Source organism: Armigeres subalbatus, chromosome 2, assembly GCF_024139115.2.
Source record: "Armigeres subalbatus isolate Guangzhou_Male chromosome 2, GZ_Asu_2, whole genome shotgun sequence".
In the NCBI taxonomy this organism is placed as follows: Eukaryota; Metazoa; Arthropoda; class Insecta; order Diptera; family Culicidae; genus Armigeres; species Armigeres subalbatus.
In genome coordinates, this window is record NC_085140.1 from 221,735,925 (window position 1) to 221,759,464 (window position 23,540).

At 36.5% G+C, this 23,540-nt stretch overlaps 1 protein-coding gene across 4 annotated transcripts in view; it reads left to right on the forward strand.

The window, feature by feature from the left end:
- Positions 1-9,028, forward strand: part of LOC134211710 (mitochondrial glutamate carrier 1-like) — a 153,129-nt gene extending 144,101 nt beyond the window's left edge. For all 4 annotated transcript variants that reach the window (XM_062688859.1, XM_062688858.1, XM_062688860.1 and 1 more), the window contains 4 exons: positions 3,762-3,885; positions 5,289-5,500; positions 8,235-8,375; positions 8,440-9,028. In XM_062688859.1, coding sequence (XP_062544843.1) covers positions 3,762-3,885; positions 5,289-5,500; positions 8,235-8,375; positions 8,440-8,590 — 628 coding nt within the window. In that variant the 3' untranslated portion in view covers positions 8,591-9,028. The remainder of the gene's footprint in view (positions 1-3,761; positions 3,886-5,288; positions 5,501-8,234; positions 8,376-8,439) is intronic.
- Positions 9,029-23,540: the final 14,512 nt, after the last annotated feature.

A 23,540-nucleotide genomic window follows, 5' to 3' on the forward strand; every position in this document is an offset into this window, starting at 1 on the left:
TTAGTGATATAATTCGCTTCAATGGCGCTTATTCAGATTGTTTGAATCTGTTAAATAAGTTTTATAACAGCCACTGAATTCAATTTGATTAAATATTATTTGAGAGGAGAGTAAATTTCGGATTTTATTTAATGTTTTTCTTGTGAAAACTGAAATATCAATTTTGTTGCTACCTAGATTCGAACTTTTAGCATTATTTCAACCATTATTCAAACATCTATCAGCATGTTCTGTTGGCTAACTTTTATGCATCATCAATCGCTGAAATTGTTTTAGGCAACATTTTCTAGATCTATATGGATGCTACTCTGCTGCTAATCGTTTAACAGTAGCCGCCAACAAAAATATCGCTTCTAAATTGCTTGTTTTCTTATACTATCTGATAGCATTAATGACAGCGCTTTGTCAGTTGCTATAAGAGCAGGTGAATACCTTTGTAGCTGCATTACAGAAATCAATAGCTCATACACAGCTCCGGCAACAAAAATCAAATGTAAACATTGCGGTTTTGACGTTTCATACAGATAAGCTATTAAAAGAAGCACTATAAGGTTTGCTTAAACGTTGTGTAATTTTCAAAATTACAGAAGTTGCCTAAAAGCTTCGTTAGTTCATTTATAGCGTCATTACGCTATATTGTTAGTGCTATAACAATAGTGAAAACGTTTTCATTGTAATGCTACTCACCGTAATATGGGAAGTTGCTAACAAGCAATTCAATTACATACATGAGCTCTTAACCGATAAGCTTTGTTGCTAATTCAGACAGAGCTGTTCTATGCCTATATGAAAGCTGAATAAACGATGAAAGATGAAATACATTCGCCACAAACTGACTAGCTGATAGATATTACGATTATAGTCGAGTTGAAGTTTAAGGGATTATTTGCGGAGGCTTTTCTTTTATTCAGCATTGGCTGCTTTTATTCAAATATTATACAGCTAAAGGCTAGAAGTTGAATCTTTTAGCACCAAAATTGATAGTTGGGAAGGCAATATGTGTAATTTTTACGATTTGTGTAATTGATTTATTGGAGAAACACAATAAAATAAAGGCCAATTAACGACTAAGGTGCCTGCCAGAGTAAACGCGACGAGCAATACGACGTGACGCGTCTCACGTAAAAGAATAATAATAATTATCAACTGGCTGTCAAATTGCACTGTCGCGTCGCGTCGCATCGCACGTCGCGTTTACTCTGGCTTGCCCCTAATATCCTTGACTATGTATTGTTACACGTTAGAAATAAGAAATTGTTCAAGCGATGAATTTGGTTGTTTTTGGGCTGAAATACAAATATAAATGATTATGCTTTTCTGAAACATATATACATATTTTCCCATTTCTTCAACATTTCCCACGTGTGGCACCTCCCCCTGGCCTGAGGTGTGGCATCTCACCCGGATTTGACTTTTTTTTTGTAATGTAAATAGTACAGTCTAATTGTTTTTGTTTTGCAAATGACTTCTACACTATTTAGTTGGGTCCCTAAACTATCAAAAACAATCATTAGAGTTTCAGTTTAACGGTTTGTTTTTAGAAAATGTCGATTTTTAAAAAGGTGTGGCATCTCACCAGGATTTACCCTATATTATTATTTTCTATATTCATCACTAATGTTTCATGATCGGTTACTTTCAAACAAATATCTGTAACTGAGTTTACAGAATCAAAGTTAGAATAAACATGATTAATTATAGTTCTACTACTGTGTCGGGTGACGTTCCCGATTCATTTTTAAACAATTAACGCATTTCAATATACAGTTTTCGTACACTCAGAAGTTTTGTGACTATCATTGCACTTAGAGCACGCATTGTGGTTTTTACATTTATTCATTCACATTTATTTTTATTCACAATATTAAATTACACACATATTGATAGGTGTATTTTGCCAATGATTTAGTTGAATAAAAATAGATTTTTAAACTTTTGACGAAAAAATTGCCTTTATTTAAAATATGTCTGCAATTTCTTGTGAAAACAAGCCGGTCGTGTATTGTTTTCTTAAAAACGAAAATTAAACATGTTTAATAAACAAGTTAACACCAATATGCTCGATGATTAAATCAGTAACGAAAAATATTTTTCAAATACGAACTATGCCTTTCAGTACGTGCTGTACGTTCAGTTCGTGCAGTACGTTGCATCTTGCCCCATTTGCAAGTTCATGTTGGAATGTCTAATATTCGATCAAAGAAAGGTGCAAGTAACGCAGCTCAATCTCAACTTTAACCATTGTGCGGCTACCCAGTAGTTGCTGTGGCAGTCGGTAGCAGAAGCGAGCCCGCTATCCAGAAAGTGGTGAACATAAGGGCGGAGAATGCAGTTATAGCAAAGATAAATGAAGTCGAAGTATTTTACTGCATTTGCTATGCCTTACCAAGGTGGCCGATATACCAATTGACTCAGATGGTCGATTGGCTGACATCAGTCCTTCCGAAGTACCTTCCAGAGAAACGGAGTGGAATCGATTTCGACCAAGTCCAAGTTGGGTCTGTAATCTGCATTGAAGGATAGACGATAGTCACCCCCACAGCGACCATTCGATTATCCGCTACAGGATAAGCAGAGAAAGCCAGAGAACTTCTCATACAACTCGAGCGTGGAAGGTCACCCATTTCGACAGTGGGACCTTAAATGAACCTATGGGTCTGGAGGAAAACAAAGGACGTCTGAGCGGTGTGCAACATGGTTGTGGTTCTGCCTCGAGAATGTTGCGCTATCATGTCGAGGAAGGTGCGACCGAGCAAATTGCAGTCTTTCGAGCAACCTGCCTCAAGGGTAGAAGATCGCAAAGGACTCGTTCGGCGGAATTGAGAGAAGAACGCATCGAGCTTCAAAGCGGTGAGGCTGGCCCTGAATAAGACCACCAAAGATAGCAAGAAAGACTGCTTCGACGGGCTGTACCAGAGCGCCAACTTGAACCCATAGGAAGACGTCTATCGGGAGGTGATGACTAAAACAATAGGAGCACTGGCTCCTCGCGAGCCACGTCCAAAGAGGCTGAAGACGATAATAGAAGCAAGGATGTTATCGATCATTTAGTAGTTTATCAATAACTGATTCCAGAAGCTGAATTTCAATATGTGTTGTATGGTGTGTTAGAATTCTACTAATAACGGAGTTATAGCGCTAGTTGCAGTAACGTAAACTAAATGATTGGAATTTGATTATCATTTAGTCTAAGCTATTATTCCGTTACTAGTGGAATTCAAATAACGAACCATTAGGCAGAGTTGTAGAAAAACCTTCGCACTAGAGGTCCACCATACAACACATGTTGAGGTTCAGCTTCTGGAATCATTTATTGATAAACTACTAAATGATCGAATACAGATTACTAAATGATCGATACCAATCGATCGTACCAAACCTCAACTCATTGACCGCCAGCATCGAGAATAAAAGCAGCCGACGAATAGATAGCTAGGGTGACGGTGACAAAGTCCCTCGATCCGAATAAGTATTTCCGGAGTCCGGACGGAATCCCAAACATGGCTTAAAGGCAGTTGTAATGACAAATCCAGACATGTTAAATACATTTAGGTTCTTCGGAAAACATTTGATCCTAATAGAAGCAAAACAACTTAAGCTCCAGATGGATATCCAAAAAATCATATCCAGAATTGTAATAAAATCTGATATTGAGTATATTCATTTAATTTGTGCTTTATTTTTATCTATTCACATATTTAACTAAATTATTGAAAAAAAAGTTCTTACTAATCATATTTATTAAATAATTTCTTGTACAGACAATTACCCATTACGCGTCAAATGGCTGCAGGTGGCTTGGCAGGACTGTGTCAAATCGTAATAACAACACCGATGGAGCTTTTGAAAATCCAAATGCAGGATGCTGGGCGGTTAGCTGCACAAGTAAATATATTTTTTATATGCTTAACAGAACAGAAATAATGCTTTTGATTGTCGGTTTTATGTATAAAACTCTACTGGACTATGTGGCGTTTCAAGAAGAAGAGTTATAACTCTACTATCCAGACTACGAGCGTTATCACTTACTAAAGAGTCTCTTGATATGATATTTGATACTTGTTATAAAATTGCTTGTAATTGCTTGCATCCTAATTAGTCTCCCAACAATTAGTATTTATTTTGAATAATATTACCGAACCATTTTAGAAGTGCTATTGACCGTAGCATGTCAAAAAAGCAGTAAAAGAACAAGCAGTAAAAAGCAGTAAAAGCTTGGACACGTACAAAAGTGTTCGAAATGATGTCAGGGCTAGCCGGCTAACGACCATACGGGTCAAATAACTTGGTTTGTAGAACCGCCAGCTGAAACTAACTTCGTGTTCTGCCATATAGTGGTGGTGGAAGGTGGAAGCCATTAGTCTTGCGAGTTGTTCTGTGGCTCTTCTGCTACCAATCTCTGTTTTATCTGAACTGCACTATTATGCACCACCCAGAAACATCCTAGATCAGATGTTTTTGGGTGGTGCATAGTAGTGGGATCGAACTAGATCAAACTCGCCATTTCCAGATAAGCAAACCTATGCCTTTACTCGCAAGGCTAACTGGAGATGTTAAGTAATCAGTCTCGAAAAAAAACATTTGAGTTTTGCACATTGATGGAGCGTACATTTTTACTGTTTATAAAATCTGAAAATAAGACTTTTTCACATTTTCTAAGGGCCGCTACACTGCCCCCACTCGCATAACAGTCCAATTTGATTTTTCGTCACTTTTGAGTCAATCGCTTGAATAGTGTTCATTTCTTATATACTTCCATAAATCATAATAAAAATTGTAATTTTGTGAAATGAGAAAAATGAGTGAAAAAAAACCAAGTCATGTGCGTCCCATATTAAAAGTACCCGCATAAACAGTCCCACTAAGAATTTACATGACAAGATTGCACAAAACTAAACAATTTTTTGATCAAACTAAATCGCTCCACGGTTATCTCTATCGAATGATGAACAACATAGCAAAATTTCAGAAAGATACGATGGTGTTGCAATTTATTAGATTTTTTTGAAGTTTTATATGGAAGATGCGATTTGGAACTTCAATGTGCTTCAATGGCTATATTATCTCAGTATGCGAAAAAACGTTATGGGACTGATATGCGAGTGGGGGCAAACAGTGCCATGAAATTCATGTTTCGAAATCAGTTTTGAATCAACATACATTACAATATAGTTTATTTGCTTTAGTTTATAATACGATCAATAAAATTATACAAGATTCGATCGTGTTCCGAACAGTTGTAGGCATTCTTTCTTTCTTTGGCCTAACCTTCAAAAATCCCTTTTCAGGCAAAAGAAGCAGGCAAAACTTTGCCAAAAACATCAGCTACTCAGATAGCTCTGGAATTGATCAAAACAAAGGGTATTACGGGACTGTACAAAGGTACCGGTGCCACCATGTTGCGAGATGTGTCGTTTTCAGTTGTCTACTTCCCGCTATTCGCAACGCTCAACGATCTTGGCCCACGTAAAGCGGACGGCTCCGGAGAAGCAGTGTTTTGGTAAGTACTTGTTTTTTGAGTAGAATACGTCCTTCGGGAAAACATAGGGGGGGTCATTCTGCAGAATTAAATTTGAGACCATCACGAAAAGTGGTCAGGAAGTATGGTCTAATAACTCAGCCATCTTCCAACCGATTTTGATGATTTTTGTATCAATCGATGGACAAACTCTCTAAGATTTTTCACAACTATTAAAAACAATTGAATAAAGGCGCTAAAATATTGATTATTAAATTTATTGTATTGTTACAATAATTTCTATTGTAATTCTATTGGACTTTTTTATTAGGGAATCCTGCGCAAAAATGTCACTTTTCAGGCACTCTGCATTCGATAGAGTAGAGTGGGGCATGAGTGCGCGTGGGTTAAGAGTACGTTTTCGATTTTTTGAACTAGTATTCTATTATCATATATACGTTCAATCAGGTCAACATACTACCATTTCAATAACCTATTGCATAGTTAACTTTACGGTGCAGAACATTAATTCGGTTGGTTTTCCAAGAGGCCAAAACCATTAACTGAATAAATTTTGGAGCTGTGGGGTAAAATTACGCAGTAACCGCTGGGGCAAGAGTAAGCATGCGAACCTCTAAGTTCTGTTGTCAGACGCGTATCTTTGGCCGAAATAAGACTACTTCCAAAGCGTAAAGGGACAGAAATCGAAAATTATCACAATTTCTCCTTTAAAAGATAAATAATTTGGTTTTAGAAAGGACTTAGCGAACAAAGCACTAAAGCGAAATAATAAAATTGTGTTTGGTATTGTTTTACACCTAAACAAAGTCCGAAAAGACAATTTCATCTAAATGATAATCATTTAATCAAAAGAAACATCCATAAATTACGCAACGCTGAGCTGGGAGGGGTTGCGAGCTGTATGACGATTCATAGAATTTTAAGAGGATTCACACAAAAAGTGTAAGATAGCGGGGAGGGGTGATGAAATGGTCAAATTTTCCGTTACGTAAATAGTGATCTTTCTTTAAAAAATATTCCTTTATTGTTCAAGCCATGCGAAACCTACTATATTTTTACCTTTGCAGTTTTTTTTGTATATAATTAAAAAACTCAAAGGTGCAGCCCAATCGGGTTGTACGCAAAGGTGACGTTGAACTACGTGACAGTACTGGTAGTTTTCGTGATTGTCTGAGTGAGCATTACAAACCATGGTGATGTCATTCGATAATTGTATCTCGATTCGAAGCATTGGTAAATGCTACTTTTGAACTTATTTTCCTTATTCTAATAGATTACTAAGTTGAAAAGCAGGCCAAGTTCCAGTTGGAATGTTGTGCTATGGAAGAAGAAGCTTGCGATGCACTACGAGTTTGACTGATTCACCAAAACCGATTGCTAAACTGTTAGCAAGTGTTCAGTAGTAAATAATCATACATAAATATTGTAACACACTGGAGTCAGCTTTTACGCGGAGGATATGGGCCGCGTAAATTAAAACAACGTAAAAAACCGCATAAATTCCAAAATATGTCTAAATGAATCACGTTAATCCCGAAATTCTAGTGAAAAAAAATTGCATAAAAAGCGATTCGTGTAAAAATAAAACGCGTAAAAACGACTTCAGTGTACATCGGGAATGAAGCGTTGACTCTTCCTTGATCGGATGGTCCAAGAAAATTGAAAATCCATCGAGAAATGGCTGAGATATTAACGATCAAAGTCTATCATATTTCCGTGACGTTTTTCGATTTTTTGCAATCGTAAAGTGTACCCCAATATTGAAAAGACAGACGTAGTTCTACGTCAAAACAGTGTTTTTTCGTGTAAAAGTTCATATTTCTAGGAACCCCTCCCCCTTTCAGAGTTACGTAATCTTTAAACATTCTATAATATACTTTCAATAAACATCAATTAAATGTTATTCGCGAAGTCGAAGCAAATTCTGCTCTTCCCTCCTATGAGCAATCCCATTGCTATCTGTCAGAGTTTGAGTGAAACATGGCCGCCATCTCCTCCTCTCTGTTGCTCTACTGTAAAACCCAAAAAGAACTGTCATTGTTTGTGTGAAAAATTTTGCTTCGACTTCGCGAATTTACTCTTATTTTTTGTTAATATATACTTGAAGCACATGACTGGAAAATTGCTTACTCTTACCCCACCCGATGCGCACTCATACCAAAAGATATTTTAGTTACCAGATAAAGATTGTCGCTGTCATCGCTGTCCGGAACATCTTTTGCTGGCGAGGATAGGGGAGCTAAATTGCAAAGAAGGAAAATCCATACGATTTGACAGCTTAGTACCCAACATGTTCCGGACAGCAGAACAAAGGGAACTGAAGCGACAATCTTTATCTAATAACTAAAACATCTTTTCTCATACCCCACCGGTGGGGTAAGAGTGCGTTTTGCACATGTCTTTCAATAAGGGTTCTACTTAAACGAACTACAATACTTTTGCCACTGGATATACGAATCGTCGACATTGATACGATATGCAGAAGCTTGCTTCATAAGGGCTACATGATCGATTGAAAACTAAGTGCGTACTCTTGCCCCGCTCTACTCTATACCATCCTATACCGTTGTTTCCTATTGATAATTGGCCACATTGGACTATGGGAACAGAAGTACAATAATATAATTTGAACATAAGCCCTTAGCATGCATTATCATCTATATTGGTAGGTTTACAATGCTATACTGTATGTTTCAAAAGGGTTAATTCGGTTGTCAACATTGAGATGCTGGAATAATTATATTTTCTCTTACAGGTGTTCCTTCTTGAGTGGTTGTGCAGCTGGTTCATTAGCGGCTTTGGCAGTGAATCCGTTTGATGTCATCAAAACTCGACTTCAGGCACTTAAAAAGGCAGAAGGTGAAATGCAATTCAACGGTGTAGCTGACTGCATCAAGTAATAACACTGAACAATATTCAAGCTTATTGAGCTGTTAACTGTACTCTTCTGTTCGTTTCAGAAAAACTTTTGTCAGTGAAGGACCTAAAGCATTTTTCAAAGGTGGACTTTGCCGTATGATTGTCATAGCTCCGTTGTTTGGTATAGCACAGATGGTATACTTCTTAGGAGTAGCTGAATCAATTCTTGGTATTAAGCAAACAAAAGTTTAAATGTCAATTCTTGTTATAGTCCGTGCCGAATACATGCTTAAAAAGAAGAAAACAATATGCAGAAAAATCAATTAGATAGTACTATCCAGGAAACGGAACTAATGACTTTGCCAATAATTTAATAGATGAATAATATTCCTAAACCAGCATTTCAAAGAAATGTATTGCATGTTAATGTCAATATGTGTTTCGAAACCCTAATTGCATTGCCACATAAAGTGGAAGTAGAACTACTGTTAATTGAACAACTGTAAAAGCAGAGCTAATATATAGTTTATTGGTATTTCAACGAAATTGATTACGAGGTATTAAATGGTAGAACTCGTCCATAATTGGAAAAATCACTGTGTATTATTTACCATATGTAGATGTGTGCCTGCAAACGTTATAAACGTGATCGATGCTGACAATAAAAGTGTAGCCCCAAGCTTCAATTGATCCATCGATTTTTTTGTGAACTACTGACTGCCGTTAATTTTATACCTTATTCACCTCAACCGTTCTTTTGCTCTCCGCAATGGATGGTCTGAAGCATGCGTCGCTCGAATACCCCAAGTGCTTCAATTCTTCTTTGAGGAAGTTCCATATACGAACACCGGTTTTATGAGCAGGCATTGCAAACCATCACAGCATTCGATCTTCTGAGCAAAGATACTGGGTGGGCTATTGATCTTAGTTATCTATTAGCTCAGTAAACAAAGTGCAATGTTCGTCATAGAGGAACATTTTGACGTAAACTACGTCTAAGGGGAAGACTCTGATACAGGGTGTAAAACGAAAATTTCTAAATTGGGAACCGTCACGAAATTATGTAAGATTTGGAACGTCAATAGCGCCGTTGTCTTTCGACGGAGGGTGGCATCAGTATTTAACTATTACCGTGCTGTGCCCTTATTCCAATCAGCGCCTAATTCCGTTCACGCAAGACAAAATGATAAATAATAAAGAGTTTTTGTCTAAAAACAACAGAAAAATATTCTTGTACTTTTCTATGGTTATGTATGCATGAAATGGAATGAAAACCAGCGTCATTTTTAGCGATTAATAGTGAAAATTTAAACAAAATTTGTGGGTCGTCACTACGAGCGCCATTTTGACTGTTTTCATTAACCCACTTGCTAAGAACGTCTTTCATAATATTTAAGCATTTTTAAGTGGAAATTTGCCCTGGATTTCAAACACAGCAGCATAACAAGACAAAACAGGTAACATTATAGCGTATTACCAAATTGTTGCCTGTATTTTCCCGATAGAAAATGCTGAAAAGTGAAAAATATCTTGACCGGAATAAGGGCATATCTAAATCTACTCGTTCCTTATTCCGTTCATTGGGTTTAGAGGATGGATTCCGAAAATTCCGTGTTTGAGAATATAATCTATGAGTAAGAAAAGGTACATCGTACATGAAACCATATGAATGGTGAACATTTGAAAATCTATCCCGCAAGCAGGCAGACCGAAAGGAATTCCGTAAACGACTCTACTCAAGACTTTTTTCATTTTGTCGGGAGATTACAGTTTTTTCAGTTAATGATTTAATGATGATTTATAAAGTGAATGCTGGACAATGTTAAGAAAGGGTTTCCGGAGAATACGGATAGTTTTAAACAGCACAATGCATAATTGCGGCGTACTTGTTTAAAAGCTTTATCCGGAAATTTCTTGGCGAATTTCTATTAAAAAACACTGCCCTCTCTGAGCTGCAAATAAGGTTATGTTTTACCGAAATCCGTGAATACTTCGTAGAAGTAGGGTTATCCGGTACTTAAAGAATATTCAAATTGAACGAAACAGTGGTACGAACAATTCCAAACAAACAAAGACATTGTTTTGGAAGGTTCAGGTCAGAATTAAAGGGCTAGTATCCAGGCTCTAGTCAAAACTACGTTGAGGATAAGGTGTAAAACTCCGATAAGGTATTGTATCTGTCCTCTTCTGTGGTACCTAATGCAACTGGGCAGGTAGCATCAATGTTCATGTTGAATATATCTCGAATGTTAAGTGAAACAAACGAAAAAACAGTCAACTTGGCTATACTAAGGAAATATCATTCATTGTATTTTAAATTTGGAAGGAAATTACATTTTAAGCTTTTTATTTGCAATATTATAATAAATAAAAAGATGGATTTATGAGAAAAATGATGCCTGGTATTAGCATCTCCAAGAAATCAAATGTTTTTCGGGTGATTGGAATTAGGAGCACGAATGAACGGAATTAGGAACAATCCCAAGCAAAGTCTGAAAACATAATGAGAGCATATAGTAAACATATTTTGATTTTGACATCAAATCGAAATCATAATTTGTTTTCAAATATGAATCATCATGATTGATTACATATTTTGATCTCATTTTGCTGTAGATTTCTAAATTGTATGATCTGACAGCACACTGTGTACTAATTTTGTTGTCAGAACCAATATCAAAATTAGTTTTCGATTTGCTCTCATCGACAGCAGGAATATTTTTCGATTTGATGTCACAGTAAGATTTTTCTGCTATAGATTTTGATCTTTTAACCGTTAAAACGACCAAAAGGATATCAACCTGAGTTATCAAAATTAGGCAATTTCACAACAACAAAATCAGTTATCGATTTGCTCTCAAGCTTTGCTCGGGATGCCATTTCAGATGATTGGAATTAGGACCACATATAATTGGTCAATTTTGTTTTCACTAGTGGAGCCTAAGTCTATGGATGCATCCCAACATATTTTATTTTCAATTGTATATAGAAAATGAAACTATGTAGCGAAATTGCAGCTTTAAAATACTAAACGGCTATTTTTTAGAGCTTTCAGACATAGTGCACTGTCTTAGGTGAACGGAATAAGGGCACAGCACGGTACTTGACAAGAGATGTGCTTCGCCGTAGTTTTATAAATGTTTTCTGTCGTAGTAACAGACGCGCATATGCAAGATAAGTGTATTAAAGTCCCATGACAATTTGATTTTTCGTTGTGATTTTACTGTTTTGTTAATTAGTTATTATTGTAGTGGCCATACTAGTTTTAAATTATCATTAGGATTACGAACAATCTGTTGATGTACACCATAAATAAAAAAGAAAAGAAGCCTTTGGCCAAATAATATATCAAATATTAGTTAGGCTGAAAGATTCGGATTTGATTTTTTCTAAGTAAAGATTTTTTTCACCATCTCATACCATGAAAATGGCCAACCACTACTCCATCACTAGCATTTGTCAATAAATATCAACGGTTCAGTAAAATTTGATGCTAGGATGAATAGATTCGAAAATTACTGAAAATTTAAAAAATCTGTTTCTCAGAAACGGTAGCACTTAAAAAAAATACTGTATACCTTTTCCACAGACAAACAGACATAACACATTGAACATTTACTCATCAAATTCATCGTCTTTCAAACACTAACGACATCTGTTGTTTTCAGTTAGTTGGGCAAATCACGAACCAGATGGCGGTAGTGAGCAAATGTCAAACTCGAGCAAATCCGATGCGCGCGCCACTAGTGACCGATTTGCCAACTAATGATTATTTGAATTGACCAGTAAATCAGTGAACGAAGGAAATTTTACGAGTGTTATGTCTGTTTGTCTGTGCCTTTTCCATTGGAAATTTAACGTACTTTCTTTAAATCGGGTCGATAGAAACGTAAAAAAAATGTTTCGACCATTTTTGAAAAACCAACTAATTTAAAAAAATTATAACTTTTTTGTCCATCATTTCTCCATTATGACTCATAGTGCAAAAAAAAACGCATATTATCTGCTACAACATTTCAAAAAATATAAAATATATTGAAAAATTTATTTTTGAGGAAATCGATTTTTAAGTTTTATTTTCAATGTTTGAACAATTTTCTTTCGCAGTGTATATTTTTTTCACTCAGCCCCATTAAGGACATAGTTGGAAGAGTACCACGATGGCAGTCAACATGGCACCGAACCTCCCACGGGTCAACCCCACACCTCCCGCACTCCTCTCCCACCAACATTCGAATGAATCGAACAGCATCGAACAAAAGTTTAATATTCAAATTACTAACCTGTTCACAGCATATTTATTCACTTCCCGTGATAATGAACATGTTTATCCAAAGAGTCTTATGCATTTCAGCTCGAATAATATCTTAAATCAGCAGTTTCGTGCCGATTTATTAGCCGTTCGTGATTTGGTGGGTTTATCACTGCACTTCACTTCTTCTCAAAGGGCACTGAAAAAATAAAGTTTTTACTCACTTCTCCGCACATAAGCAGCCCGAACTGTTGATGGAATGCAAATTAAACATAACTTTTCTAAATCAGTCACTTGTTTAAACCGAAAACTTAATAAAAACTGCTATTTTTGCCCGAAAAAAACAATTAAAAACGGATCGCGGAGCGAATGAAAACACCGCGGTGCACCGGCAACGGCAGCAGCAAACTAATAACTAGGGTGGTTCAAAAAATAATTTGCTCCGCCACGCTCAGTCGATTATGATTTATAATTTTTGAATGCACAGGTCGTTTCAGGTTTGTATGACAGTTGATATGGCGAGGTTGAATTTTACATTATTCTGATGGTGGCGCTTCGTCATTGGACGCTGGCGAGGGGGGAGACTATGTGAATGGATGAAATATTCAAGAGCTTCAACTCTGTAGACAATGCATATTGAATGGTCGTTCCAATAGTTAGACGATCCCCACCAGTGCGTAAATAAAGCCAAAATAGCAACCTCTATCATGACGCGAACTCGCACCGGTCGTTGGTAAACGGGTGTGGGAAATGTAAACGCAACCTTCGGTGAATAGCGAGTTGGCAAATTTGGCGACCCGCTCCAACCGTTGCCAAACCATCACACGGAAATATAAAGTAACCCATAAATAAAAAATCTGCCGTCTGCTGAAAAATTGTTCGGGTACTCATCATCAAAACCATTGTGATGGAGGTCAGTTTAGTTTAGATTTCAACTGATTGGCGGCGCTTAGTGCATATGAAATAACCTGATAGGTTAGAATATCGAATTCTGGAATTTTAGAATATTGGCGTCTTCTACAAAGTTGTTCGGGTGGTCAAAACCACCATGACGAAAACAAGTTTAATTTGAAATACAACCGCTTGGCGGCGCTAATGAATTGAAAATAACCTAAAAGGTCAGATATTTCGATAGTTGAAATCTTAAGAATATTGCCGTCTTCTACAAAATTGTTCGGATGATTAAAACCATCATGACAAAAGCAAGTTTAGTTAATAATACAACCGCTTGGCGGCGCTAGTGTATTGGAAATAAACTGATAGGTCAGGTATCTCAAAATATGTAATTTTTAGAATATTGCCGCCTTCTACGAAGTTGTTCGGGTGGTCAAAACCATTATGACCAACGCAGGTTTAGATTAAGATATAACCGCTTGGTGGCGCTAGTGTATAAGAAATAACCTGCTAGGTTAGATATTTCGAAAACTGAAATTTTTAGAATATTGCCGTATTCCACAAAGTTGTTCGGGTGGTGAAAACCGTCATGAAGCAAGCAAGTTTAGTTTTAAACACAATCAGCTTAGCGGCGCTAGTGTATAAGAAATAAACTGATAGGTTAAATATCTCAAAATCTAGAATCACAGACAAACAGACGTAACTTTTCATACAAACTGTTCGGAAAATATCGTCCTTCGCTTTTCAAAAAACACTACTGCCATCTGTTATCAGAATCGCGAGAAACACAGTCGGCCATTATTATTTCCCATTTGACGTTTGCTCCTAACGCATACATCTATATCAATCATCATCATCATCGTCATCATCACAGAAAACATTCAGCAGCATATACACTAATCAAATGTCAAAGCGATTGAACACTAGCGCCTCTTGGCACAATCGCGTAGCACTGATGTATTTCAAACCAACCGTTGAACACGTGAACGATGTTGAAATGAGAAGTGTTACGTCTGTTTGTCTGAACTAGAATTTTCAGAATATTGCCGTATTCTACAAAGTAACTTGCCATAAGACGAGTTCGTACAATTCCATTTAATTCCACCACTTGGTTGTACCTATGACAGATACTACAGTAAGACCATCTACAGTGTCTCGTACTTGACTCGATTCGACTCAACTCGAGCGTCAACGAGTATTGCGGTTTCAAACTAAACTTATGGTTTTGACTACCCTTTTAAATCTTACATAATAACCAACCTAACAGATAATTCGGATAACTTTGTAGAAGATGGCCACTTTCTAACTCTAACGGATTTAGAAATATTTAACCTAACAGGTTATTTCTTATACACTAGCGCCGCTATGCGTATGAATTCCAAACTAAACTAGTCTTCATCATAAATGTTATGGCTACCCGAACAACTTTGTAGAAGACAAAATCTTTCTAAGTCTTATAGATCTCGAGATATCCAGCTCACTAAATTATTGCATATAAGCTAGCGCCACCTAGCAGATGTGTGTCTAGCTAATCTGATAATCACAAAATGCATTACGCACATATTTATATTACAAAAGTTGGAGCGCGTTCTGAAAGATTTGAAAATAAATAATATTTTTTTCCTGATTTTATTTATTTCCGTGTTTGCCTCAATAGCAACCGGATATTCACCACCGGTGCGAAGCATGATTGCACTTCAACAACCTTGATAGAAACAACCGGTGCGAGAACAAGTGCATAAATAAAATATGAACGCATTTCGTTCCTATACTAGACACTCATTTGGATACACATCGGTGGGGATCGTCTTAGAAGTCGATTTCAATCGAGGTTGCGTGTCTTTAACATGATAATTAGGCTTCTCAGAAGGCATCAGTGTGGCATCAGAAACGTGTGCTTCAACAAAATAGCCAAATTTTATCTGTGAAATCAATTGCACCAGTGGCAGATACTTCATACAAAAAGTGTGACATGGGGGTGAGCGGGGTATAAAATGCTATTTTTTGCGTTACGTAATCAATGGATCTTTCCTGCGGTGCGATTTTCGTTCAGTGAAGTCTTTAGAATGTTGCTTTCAGCTATGTGGGTTCTCTTTTCGCCAGCGTTTGGAGGGGAGGCGCTGTAACCAGTGTAACGAACGGTTTTTTTCCCCATACTAGTTTTCATACAAACTTGAACCGGCTTGTGCTCAACCAGTTTTTGTTCAATTTGATTTTTGGAGAACACTCGGAGCATGGGACGGAATCGATTGAAAGTGTTGGAGCTGGGTAGTTTTTTGAACCACCCTACTAATATTTTATGTTTTTTATAAATACGATACCAATACTACTACAGTATATGACAGTTTTTATTGTACCAATACTTTCAAAGCTTTGTTTTGGTACTCAACCCACCTTCACCTTAAAGAGGTTTCCCTAAAGACTTTGAAGTATGCTCTTTTGACTTTAAAGTGTTCAATTATGACTTCAAAGTACGCAATTCCGTGGGAGAATGGGACTACACACAGAAAGGAATAAATGTTATGCACAATTATGACAATCTTTTATTCACAAATGTTTAACATTTATGCATAAAAACAAGAAAAGTGTGTAAAACTTATCCTTTTATGCATCAAATTTTACTCCTTTTGTGGGTGGTCCCATTCTCCCGCAAAAGAGTGTATTTCTGCCGAAAAGAGCATACTTTCAGCTGTGCGTGTGGCCCCATTGGTTACCTAAAACTTTGCGTAAATCTTAGCCTTAGATCCTATTTCCATAAAAAATAAAGGAAAAAACAGGTTTCGATTCAGTCTCGATTTCATCAAAAAAAAATTAAAAAGAAAAATGGATAAATATTTTTAAAAAAATCCGCCGCCGGCGGTTTTTGGCATCACGCCGCCGACACTTTTGCATCAGCGGACTGCAGCTATAATTTTAAAAAATGTTTATGTTTTTATAATAATTCAAGAAAAAAAACTTCAAAAGAATTTCTTGTGGATATTCAGGAAAAATCCAGTAAAAAAAATTCCGGTAAAAGCTTTGACATTACTTTATACAATCCTGATAAAGTGCCGGCATTCCGAATGATTTTTGAACAATGGCATTCCGAATGATTTTCTCTTTGAAAAATTTTGATTGGAAATTTTGCTGTAAATTGTTAATGAAAAAAAAACAAAACATCTCCAGTGTAAATTCCGAAAATTTTCCTTAAAACTCCGAAAAAAAATCGATGTGAATGGATGGAAAAAATTGTTCACATTTATATATTTTTTTACATTCTAATGAATTTCTTCGACAAGTTCTTCCGAATCTTCACCAGAAATTCTTCTTCATTTCCAAAAATAGTTTTTCGTATAGATAGTAGAATCTATAGATGAGCGAAAGCATGGCTGAGTCGCTTTTTTTGACCGTGCACACGCGCATATGACGTCACAGCCCTTAACATTTCCATTGAAATCGTGACGTCATGCTCGTTTGGAGACACGTTTGACAGTTCGTTTGGAGACAGAGGATTTATCTTCGCTCATCTATATATTCCACTATCTATAGTTTTTCGAACATTTTAGGGAGTAGGGGTGGTGGGGGTAAATTGAACACCCTAAGAACTGCTGCTGTTTATCAAGTGCCTATCAAGAAATTTCATTTTTCAATGCAGGTGTGTCGAAGCTTATCTTATTGGTTAAGAAAGCTTGTTGTGGAAAAATTTGATAAAAAATTTAAATATGTAATTTTGATCATTTAAAATTAGTCCAAAAAAGTTCAATTTTGTTTTGGGTGGGGTAAAATGGTCAGGCGGTGGGGTAAAGTGAACAATATTGTAAATAAAGCAAATAAGTCGATCAAAATATTTTAAACCAAATACATATTCTTAATAATATTCAAAATGTTACCTGACATGTATAAACCCTTCGTTTTATCACAGACAAGCAGACGTACCGGGCTTGGTCAAAATGATGGGGTGGGATTTTTTTTTCAATATTCAATTGACTATTGCTCAGTAAAATATTACCGGGTTCCCTTGGTTATGGCATGGTTCGGCAGGAAATTCATCTAGTTTTGAAAAACGGGTTAAAAATCATGCTCTGGCCTCAGGAGAAATTCCTGATTTTTGAGGCATGTCAAAAATACTAGATTTGTGCGCTTATATTATTAAAAAGGATGAAATGTTGACCCTTGTTATACTCTTTTACATAAACTAGAGCTTTATTGAGTTTAATGATATATGGATATCACAGATTGGATGACAAACATCTGAGATATGGATGTTTCTATTAACGAGGTGCGTTGTAAGGAAATATTCGCTCAGGTATGTAGAAATTGTACGAAAATGTGTGTGTGGAGCGTAAATGACCAGATTCCCATTTCTTCACCCCTGATTGATGATTGTACTGTCAGCCGAACCGATTAAGGTTGAAATTTGAGCTAGTTTGTCTCTATTTCTCTGACAGAACATTGCCCACAGGCGACATGTCCAATTTACCCCCATAGCTAAATGTTTTTCACATAACGCCTGAACTGAGAAAAAAATTAAAAAACGATCTCCATCAACCAGTTCCGCTTCATAACAAGCAAAATGAACGATGTGAACGATATTTTGGTTTAGAACTACTAACTCAAAGTTTTCATGGCTTAAATTCAACAGTGCCGAAATTACATCAAACTAGCATTTTGCGAAAGGGCGCAACATTTTGCTAAAATCTAGCTGTTAAATAGATAATTCATGGTTTGAAATAGTTCGGAGAGCATGAAATGCTTGATTTATGGTGTAGTATGGAAATAATATGAGAAATCCATAAACAGGGGATAAACAAGCCGTTACCCACTTTACCCCGCCTGTTCACTTTACCCCCGCTACCCCTACACTTCAAAATGTTCAGTCTCCAGTTAGCCTGGCGAGCAAAGGCGTAGGATTGCCAAACCGGAGATGGCGAGTTCGATTCTCGTTCCTGTCTAGGATGTTTTCGGGTGGGAAACATTCTCGACATCCTAGGTATAGTATATCCATCGTACTTGCTACACATGATATATAATCGTGCAATGAATTTCAAATTTGGAATTTACCCTCTTTGTGAATTTTATCACATTTTTTAAAATTTTCCAAGTATTTTTTTATTCGAGGCATTATTTAGAACTTCCACGGAAGAAGTCTATGCATTATCTTCAAAAAATTCTTTGGATTTTCAAAGATTAAATCTCTAGAATTCTCAAGGTTTATGTTTTTTTAAAATTTGCACCATAAATTCTTCCAACATTTCATCGGGAATTCATGCTTCTTCGAGAAGTCATTTTGATTTCTTTGTAGGTTTAGCTAAACATTGCTTTAAATCTTCACCATGCAAAGATGCACAGGAAATGATTCAGAAATTTTAAGGAATTTTCCCAGAAAATTACCTAACTCATCAGAAAATCTTTAAAAGTTTGATTTAATTTTTTAAGGAATTCCTACTGGAAATGCTGCAAAAGTACAACCTTTACAAGTACAACAAAAGTATATTTTTTTCGTTATTTCCACTTGTAAAAACATCAAAATTTCCTCTGGAAATTCATTATTGGTGTTTCAGATGAACTTTTTTCGATTTTCTACTGGAAAATCTCAGGAATTTCCATCGGAAATATTTTGGCACTACTGAAAATTTCTTAGAATTTCTTTTGAAAAATGAAAAAATTTCCATCGGAAATTTAGAAGAATTTCCTTTGAAGATTCATTAAAGTTGCCCAGGATTTTGAAAAAAAATCTTTAGAGATTCTGTAAAAAAAGTAATTTGGATTTTTCTACGGATTCTTCTAGTTCTTCAAAATTTCTACCGAAAATTTTTCGGATTTTTTCCACAGAATTTCGGAAAAAAATGTCGTTGAAATTCTAAAGATTTTTCTGTGGAGACTCCGAAGAATTTCTTGTCAATATTCCGAAGGGTTTCCCTTGCAACTCCAGAATAATTATTCTCAAAAATGCAGAAGATCTTGGAATTTAAAATTTATCCAAGCGATAAATGTAGGCAATAATTTAGGCTTATGAAGCCTAGTTTTTATGATATTGAACAATTAGGATAATTGATCGAAAAATTAAATAATGCACCTAAATGTTCTAAATGCACAAAACTCTAGTAGTGCGTATGAAAAAGGTTATGACATAGAGAAGCTTGCATTTAAAAAATCAATATGAAATTCAAAATAATGCTTTTTAAATTCATAAAAGGGTCTTAGAACTAAGGAGATTGCTGCGATATGAAAAAATGGTAGTGTTCCAGAAAAAACACCCCAATTCCTAAAACAATCTAAGTTAAAAAAAAATTGTTATAATAACGATTGAAATTGAGCTCCAAAACAAATCTCAACCCTTTCAGGACGGATGGGTCATATATGCCCAGCGTTTTAGATTGTCTATAAAATCACAAAAGAGAGCTAGGCCACCATTTTCTTCAGCAAAATTGTTCATCTGTTAATATTGTTAATATTGGAAGGTAAACTAATTTGATGACAATACTGGAATTTCTACAGGAATGCTACTCAAAAGAAACAACAGTAGAAGGTTTTATTTGCATATTTAAGATTACATATTACTTTGTGATTCTCTGATAAACTTCTTGTTGTAAGAGTTCGGTCCAGATGCTTCGCTGAGGCTAATATATCTTAAGAATTTCCAGTACCTCCAGAGCTACTCCAGAGCTCCAGAGTGTCCCAAACACTCTTAGGAATCTATAAGGACATCCAGTGATGAACTTTATAATTATTTGAAAAAATCACTAATAAAGAAATTTAAAAAAATATTTTAAAATATAGGGATATTTTGGAAAATTTCTAAACCATTATAAATTTTTCTCGAAATTTTTATAACATATTCGCGAGTCCACATTTTTTTGTATCCTCCTGATGCATCGAAAGTGCGCGAGTTCCAAATATCCTAATACCTGATACACATTACAACATGATAACATCATCAAAATGTTCGAATTTATGAACATTTATAATTTCCATGCAGGATTTAGTTTGATTTTGAATCAGTTAAAATTGTCCATCTTCAAAATTGATCGGATTAACCATATGTTTTAGTTATATAAGGTTTTTTAATTTTTTTTGTACTTGAAAAAAAACCACGTGGTCAGAGGGAGGGGTCTCCCTGCATGCCGCAAAGTATATGTATAGATAACCATGGGATCGCGAAGGCGACTACACCAGCAGGATTCGACAGCAGCCGCAAGGGGGACCAATGCAATGATCGTAACAAAAACAACAAAAATCTTGAAGGAGGGAGGTGAGGTGAATGGCGACAAGGAGAATCCTTTCGCCAGGCGCAGTGGCCTTGATCGGTCATCTCAAAGGTCGCCGGGGGAGGCGATGGTGGAGCCCGTGGTGGGTCAGGTCGACGTCAAGATGGACGGCCCCACTCTAACCAAAGTCATCAACTCGGTGATGATCAACCATGGGGATGATGGAGTCCAGACCATGGAAGTGATTAGACGTATCGGACGTAATCATGTCCTTCCTGGACAATCTGGTGAATTACAGTAAGGACTTGAAGCAGGCCGTACTGACCCTCTGCGCTCTAGTCGTGAAGGCAAAGTCGGAATGGAAGTCCTTGCTGGAAGCCAGTAAGGAGGCTCGCTTTCAAATCGACTTCTATAAAAACATTCTTTATGCCTGCCGTATCCTAACGGAACTATCAATTCTATACTTTCGCCTCTAATTCTATCATGAACATGTACGTCTGAGTTTGGAAGATGATATTAGCATTTCCACATAATTAATGCTACCTTGCAGACAGTTGAAAGACTCGAATTCCTCTTGTTTGAGGCTAGACTGTATGCAGCGGAAACAACTTTTCAAGTAATTAGTTAAAACACTTCGGTACCCGGTCCTAGGCTGAACTGACTGCTGGAAAAATCGAACAATAGTAGTGAGAGGAACACACGGAAGTTCTTATTACTGAACAAAATTCTCTTCAGTAGGGTATGATGGGGCAAGATGGGTTGCCTAAGGCGAACCCTAAATATCTCAAAACAGAAACATTTTAATTCAACTTTTCAACATGGATCTATAAAAATAGCTCATAATCTGTAAGCCGTGGGTATGAAACAACAAAAACTCCACCGTCGTGCGGGGCTTCTTTTGATTCCGGGGGCTACTTTGGATTTTTGATTTTTAGAAAAAAATAAACGGAAAAAATACCAATTTTGAAACAGAAAGTTGCCATCCAACTATCAACAAGCCACCCGATTGGTGATAATGACAATTTTATAGTTATTTTCGTTATAATTCTTGTTTTAAAATGTCCAAAGTAGCCCCTGATTTTTCAAAAGAAGCCCCGCACTATGGCACTTTTTATTCCATTTCGAGTCATTAAAGTAGAAGTATATTTTTATGTTAATCAAAAAATGGCGGGGTAAGATGGGTCAAACAGCGGGGCAAGATGGGTCACCTTTAAATACTGCAATTAATATTGTTTTTATTTCCAATATTGAATTACACACAGATAGAAAGCTTTATTGCCAATGATTATATCGAATAAAAAATAATTTTTAAGCCTTGGATGAAGAAATTGCTCTACATTTAAAAATGTCTGCAAACTCTCATGAAAACAAGCCGTCTAAGTATTGCTTTCTTAAAAACAAAAAATCGACATTTTCAATAAACAAATTAACATCATTATGTCAAAAGTAATCTTAAAATGATTAAACCAGCAATGGAAAATATGTTTTGAATACGAACTATGCCCTTTAGTATGTGCTGACCCATCTTGCCCCATTTGCAAGTTCATGTTAGAATGTCTAATTTTCGATCAAATATATTTATTTCAACGCAGTTAGTATAACATCACCTACATTACTTATAATACGTTCACTATGTTACTAAAAATGTTTAAATTTTACATTGCTCCACGATATTACACGTTTTATAGAAAGTTTGTTTCGCATAAGCAACAATGCTGAAAAACATTTTACTTTGCCATACTCTATCAAAATAAAATGTTATCATCCAATCGAGTGATAATAAAGTAGAACCAAATTATTCCTCCTACAAAGTCATAATCTCCACATTAAAATGTACACGATGCTCAAAAACGGCCCTGACCCATCTTACCCCGTGACCCATCTTGCCCCGCCTAACCCTACATTCAAAGTTAATTGCCTATATACCGGGTATTAAGCCACCTGGTGTGGAAATTAATTACTATGTCTGAAACTTGATTATGCATATGTACAACATGTGATAGATTTAGTTCGGAAAAGGTATTGGAGGGTAACCGCCCCTTCGGTGGGTTTTGATCCCACGACCCCAGTTCGCATGACAGGTGCTTTCCCTACTAAGCTACGAAGGACATCCGTCGTCCATCGCAGCTTAGCGGGTACTGATGAAACCAAATTCCCAGCACCAGGTACCAGCCGATCTCTCGCAATACATTTTCAGAACTAACTCTCTCATATGTATTTTTGTACACATGCCAACCAAGTAGGATGAGTATTTAGTATTGTCCGTCTCCTACACACTTGCTTCATCAGCAACGGCGCTCAATGAAGTAGGGTTGTGTGAGGTTGTGCCAGTTTGATCGTCAGATCCCAACCCGACCACACAAGCGAAGAGAGATCGCCACTCGAGTTTCTTGAAATGGTCTTGTAGACAGAGCTAAATCCGGGTTTCATTGTTTTACTGGTGATATTCTAGAAGCAAGACAGGAATGTGGCTAGGGCTCCGATGCATGGCCAAAAACAGTATCACTATTCTATTTTCTCAAAAAAGGATTGATTTCCTATTGATAAGGGGCGCGCCTTCAATGGGATGCTCTCTGTGAAGGGTCTAAATAGCGGGACCTTGTCATAGTGCTCTTGAGAAAACAAAACAACAACTGTATCGAAACCGATACTGCATTGCTTATTAATAGTAATGAAGTAATTCGACATGCACTTAAACACTAAGGATACGGGTAACGCTACAAATGGCAAACCCGAACAGAAAAAAAATGTGGTCAACTTTGGCGGTAGAGGGGATGACTTAGGCGGACAACTTAGACGGTAGAGGATCCATGGTTCAAACAAATTAATGAACAATTGCATGAGCTTATGTGTACGCTGATGGAGGGAT